This window comes from Coregonus clupeaformis, chromosome 19 (assembly GCF_020615455.1).
Source record: "Coregonus clupeaformis isolate EN_2021a chromosome 19, ASM2061545v1, whole genome shotgun sequence".
NCBI lineage: Eukaryota > Metazoa > Chordata > Actinopteri > Salmoniformes > Salmonidae > Coregonus > Coregonus clupeaformis.
The window spans coordinates 16,569,768-16,575,767 of NC_059210.1; the positions used below are offsets into that span (position 1 = coordinate 16,569,768).

Below are 6,000 nucleotides of genomic sequence, written 5' to 3' on the forward strand. Positions count from 1 at the left end.
TGACTGGTGTACATTTAGAACACATTTCTTAGTTAAAAAAGGATCTAAGTAATTTTTGCTAGGCAAGAGAGTTTGAAAATTGGGTGATAGTTATGGGCCATCTTCCAGACCCTGGGGATGGTACCAGAAATAATTGTAAAGTAAAACAAAACACTATATATACAAAAGTATGTGGACACCCCTTCAAAATAGTGTATTTGGCTAATCCAGCCACACCCGTTGCTGACAGGTATATAAAATCGAGCACACAGCCATGCAATCTCCATAGACAAACATTGGCTGTAGAATGGCCTTACTGAAGAGCTCAGTGACTTTCAACGTGGCATCGTCATAGGATGCCACCTTTCCAACAAGTCAGTTCGTCACAATTTTGCCCTGCTAGAGCTGCCCCGGTCAACTTTAAGTGCTGTTATTGTGACGTGGAAATGTCTAGGAGCAACAATGGCTCAGCCGCGAAGTGGTAGGCCTCACAAGCTCACAGAAAGGGACCACAGAGTGCTGAAGCGCGTAAAAATCATCTGTCCTCGGTTGCAACACTCACTATCGAGTTCCAAACTGCCTCTGGAAGCAAGGTCAGCACAATAACTATTCGTCGGGAGCCGATCAGCCACACACAAGTCTAAGATCACCATGCGCAATGCCAAGCATCGGCTAGATTGGTGTAAAGCTTGCTGCCATTGGACTCTGGAGCAGTGTGAATGGAGTGATGGCAGTCAGATGGACTAATCTGGGTTTGTTGGATGCCAGGAGAACGCTACCTGCCCGAATGCATAGTTCCAACTGTAAAGTTTGGAGGAGGAAGAATAATGGTCTGGGGCTGTTTTTTAATGCTCGGGCTAGACCCCTTAGTTCCAGTGAAGGGAAATTTTAACGCTACGGCATACAATTACATTCTAGACGATTCTGGGCTTCCAACTTTGTGGCAACAGTTTGGGAAAGGACCTTTTCTGTTTCAGCATGACAATGCCCCTGTGCACAAAGCGAGGTCCATACAGAAATGGTTTGTCAAGATCGGTGTGGAAGAACTTGACTGGCCTGCACAGAGCCCTGACCTCAACCCCATCGAACACCTTTGGGATAAATTGGAACGCCGACAGCGAGCCAGGCCTAATCAGCCAACGTCAGTGCCCAACCTCACTAATGCTCTTGTGGCTGAATGTAAGCAAGTCCCCCAGCAATGTTCCAACATCTAGTGGAAAGCCTTCCCAGAAGAGTGGAGGCTGTTATAGCAGCAAAGTGGGGACCAACTCCATATTAATGCCCAATCAAAGGAGCAGAAATCTGCAGCAAGAAAGGATCAAGCAACATTTGTTTACATCAACCTTGCACAGAACTTCCATTGAGCCAACTAGAGGCTGGGAGAGGGGCATGCAGTAGACTTGCTGACCAGGGTCAATTAAACCACAATTTATTTCAAATAAAAAGCCTGCTGAGATAAAATGCTGATTAAAAGCATCACTTATCTAATTTTTCTCAGTAATGGTGCCAGAGTCTTACACAACTTGCTTAGGCAGTTGTGTAAGACGCTTCAGTGCATTAACTGTTTTCCAAAATGTAGATGTATCACCAGAAGAGTCTGAGATAGAAATAAGTATGTAGATTTAGCTTTCTTGATTGAGGAAGTGCATCTATTTATCAATTGCCTGAAAAGCTACCAACACCTACAGAGTCAGTTTTTCTAGCCTTGGACCAGGCGTGATTTCTCATCATAAGATCTGTAAGTGCTATAAAGGATCAAGGATTTGTTGTATTCTTTACTCTAAGGCATTTGAATGGTGCGTGTTTGTTTGCCAGAGTGATAAAAATAGATGAGAACAATTCTAGAGCTAATTCAGTGTCAAGCATGCAGCTGTCAGAGTAAAACAAATCATGAAGAAGAATGTTTGGGGATAATGTTTAAAATTACTTTTCATAATTATATGAGGATCAGTGTTAATGTGTTTGGTATCTCTAATACAGTGGGGGGGGAAAGTATTTAGTCAGCCACCAATTGTGCAAGTTCTCCCACTTAAAAAGATGAGAGAGGCCTGTAATTTTCATCATAGGTACACATCAACTATGACAGACAAATTGAGATTTTTCTCCAGAAAATCACATTGTAGGATTTTTAAGGAATTTATTTGCAAATTATGGTGGAAAATAAGTATTTGGTCACCTACAAACAAGCAAGATTTCTGGCTCTCACAGACCTGTAACTTCTTCTTTAAGAGGCTCCTCTGTCCTCCACTCGTTACCTGTATTAATGGCACCTGTTTGAACTTGTTATCAGTATAAAATACACCTGTCCACAACCTCAAACAGTCACACTCCAAACTCCACTATGGCCAAGACCAAAGAGCTGTCAAAGGACACCAGAAACAAAATTGTAGACCTGCACCAGGCTGGGAAGACTGAATCTGCAATAGGTAAGCAGCTTGGTTTGAAGAAATCAACTGTGGGAGCAATTATTAGGAAATGGAAGACATACAAGACCACTGATAATCTCCCTCGATCTGGGGCTCCACGCAAGATCTCACCTCGTGGGGTCAAAATGATCACAAGAAAAATCCCAGAACCTGTGAATGACCTGCAGAGAGCTGGGACCAAAGTAACAAAGCCTACCATCAGTAACACACTACGCCGCCAGGGACTCAAATCCTGCAGTGCCAGACGTGTCCCCCTGCTTAAGCCAGTACATGTCCAGGCCCGTCTGAAGTTTGCTAGAGTGCATTTGGATGATCCAGAAGAGGATTGGGAGAATGTCATATGGTCAGATGAAACCAAAATAGAACTTTTTGGTAAAAACTCAACTCGTCGTGTTTGGAGGACAAAGAATGCTGAGTTGCATCCAAAGACACCATACCTACTGTGAAGCATGGGGGTGGAAACATCATGCTATGGGGCTGTTTTTCTGCAAAGGGATCAGGACGACTGATCCGTGTAAAGGAAAGAATGAATGGGGCCATGTATCGTGAGATTTTGAGTGAAAACCTCCTTCCATCAGCAAGGGCATTGAAGATGAAACGTGGCTGGGTCTTTCAGCATGACAATGATCCCAAACACACCGCCCGGGCAACGAAGGAGTGGCTTCGTAAGAAGCATTTCAAGGTCCTGGAGTGGCCAAGCCAGTCTCCAGATCTCAACCCCCATAGAAAATCTTTGGAGGGAGTTGAAAGTCCGTGTTGCCCAGCGACAGCCCCAAAACATCACTGCTCTAGAGGAGATCTGCATGGAGGAATGGGCCAAAATACCAGCAACAGTGTGTGAAAACCTTGTGAAGACTTACAGAAAACATTTGACCTGTGTCATTGCCAACAAAGGGTATATAACAAAGTATTGAGAAACTTTTGTTATTGACCAAATACTTATTTTCCACCATAATTTGCAAATAAATTCATTAAAAATCCTACAATGTGATTTTCTGGAGAAAAAAAATCTCATTTTGTCTGTCATAGTTGACGTGTACCTATGATGAAAATTACAGGCCTCTCTCATCTTTTTAAGTGGGAGAACTTGCACAATTGGTGGCTGACTAAATACTTTCTTTCCCCACCCCACCTTTTCCCCACATGCAACAGGACAGTGATCACTGAGATCATTAGCAAAGACACCACTGGACAAGTACTTGTGGGGGCTATTTGTCAGAATTAGGTCAATCAGTGATTAGTTTGTTGGATTTGTTACATTCATCTGTGTGGGTGTTACAATCAGTTGAGTCAGGTTAAAGTCATGACAAATATTCTTGATCATATTTTGGTTATAATAGTTAAATGTATCGTTGGTCTGCTCAATAACAAGGTTTAATTTTTACCGATGATAAAACCCACACCCTCTGGACATGGACAGATGCCTAATTTCGAATCAATCTTGAGCGATCTGGTTAAGGATAGCACTCAGTATAGCCTGAAGGGCTGGCTTTGCTAATACGTAAAAAAAAAGAAAAAGATGTTTAAAAAAATATTGCTTGTGTTAAAGAAAATACACTGCAGTTGTTCAGTCATGTACAGAGAGCTTTTGGTTTTATTTGAAATTATATTTATCACATAAATTATTGATTCAGGCTCTCATTCTCTGGCATGCTTCGGAATGTTGTTCACGTGATCACCTATTTTGTTAAACTACTGCTAAAATATGAATGTGAGGGAATTTTGTATTTATAATTACCATTGTATTGTACAGTATTTGGTAAATAGCAGTCCAAAATGCTGCTTTCTCTATAAAGCTCCAAGCTTTACCACTGACCTCTATTGACCTGCATCCTGCTTCTCATTGGCTAGACCTGACAGTGATATCATAAAGTGCCATATTGTGCTGTCTTTTATATGTTGAACACACACACACACAATCACCCGACATGGCTGTCACAGTGGCCCTCACCCTCCCTCCATCTCTCTCCCTCTTTCTCTTCCCCACCTTCTCTGTCAGTCTCTCTAGTCACCTCTCCTCGCGTAAACCCTAATGTTCATTGTTTGTTCTCTCTCTCTCTTCCTCTCCCTCTCTCCCCGTTTTCTTTGCTTCCCATTTGTGTACCTAGGCAGCCCCTTGAATAACTTCTTTGACGTAATTGAAAAACTTTTTTCAGAGGAGAAGAACGGCCAGGTGCCTCAACACCACCCCCCCGCCACCCCAACCGCCCGACATTGCTCCTCTTCCATGCGAGAAGACACAAAATGTCCGCCCGCCACGGGCCGAGACAGAGTCAGGATGGCGTCCATTGGGACACTGGAGGAATCCTAGACCAGGAAACTGTAGTAGCAGTAGAGCCAAAATGTTAGTTAGAGCTAACGTGAAGCATTAAAGATCCAAACCCGAGTATCACTTTATCCATTCTTATCAGGGGTTTTGGAAAAGTGGTAAGAGACTTGACAATGACAAAGCTAGCAGTACTGTAACTGAACATACCCTCTTTGGACTCAATATACTTTTTGTATGAAGGAATGACTGTGTACATATAGAGAATATGAATCAAACAGATATTTTACCAAACACAAACACACCTCACATCACCCCATCTAAGTGTCTGTGCCATTTTGTGTGCTCCCCTCCCCCACTCTGTCAATCACATATTGGCCCAGTTCGAATACTTCGGAAATACATCCTTGAAGTAATCACAGATCTGAATTGGTTGGATTGGTGAAAGTAGTAGGGTGGTAACCTTGCTTACATCTATCCAATCACGGTGATTACCTCAAGGAAACGAGGAAGGAAGGATCCATTTCTGTATTAGAACAAGGCCATTGTGTCCTCTCTCCTCCTCTGCTCACCTGTGTGATGACTTGACTTGTTTCTACTACCAGGAATTATCCAGAAAACCTATTAGATCCTCCTCCTGCCTCCCTGCTCCACTCCACCTGTCCTGTTCCTCCTTGGCCATCCCTTCAACCCCCCCGTCTGCACACCAAGAGATGGACATTTGTTGACTGAGCTGGGGACCGCTTTTCAAGGGCCCTCCTTCGCTACCTCGAGCAGCAGTCCCTGAGAGAGAAAACAGCTATCCATACCCCTCTGACACACGCATGTTATACACACACACACACACACACACACACACACACACACACACACACACACACACACACACACACACACACACACACACACACACACACACACACACACACACACCTTCCACCCGCTCCTATCCCCTCATATAACTGGAGATTATTAAGCATTTAACAGCACACAAACACACACTGTCATTACACAAATAAATACACACACCTTCTCACACACTATTGCACAGTATGCACAAACTCTGGGATGTAATAACAAGGACAAAGAACAAGAAATGGACAGAACAATGAAGTGACCAGGAGGAGGAGAAGCGAAGGAGGAGGAGTTTGTGGATATAGTATCAACAGCCGACGCGGACGCTTGCTGGATTGTATCGTTTCTCTTTTTAATGTACTTCCTCTTTCTTTGTGAAGAAACTGGGTTTAAAAACACTAAAATGGACGTTTATTAGACTCAATACCATTGCTGCAAATGGACTGGAATTGCTATTTCAGAAAGGGGGTGTAG

General features: G+C 43.2%; 1 protein-coding gene across 1 annotated transcript in view; it reads left to right on the forward strand.

The window, feature by feature from the left end:
- Positions 1-6,000, forward strand: part of brsk2a (BR serine/threonine kinase 2a) — a 616,067-nt gene extending 610,067 nt beyond the window's left edge. The window contains exon 20 of the mRNA XM_045227105.1: positions 4,562-6,000. Within this exon, the coding sequence (XP_045083040.1) occupies positions 4,562-4,716 (155 nt within the window). The 3' untranslated portion in view covers positions 4,717-6,000. The remainder of the gene's footprint in view (positions 1-4,561) is intronic.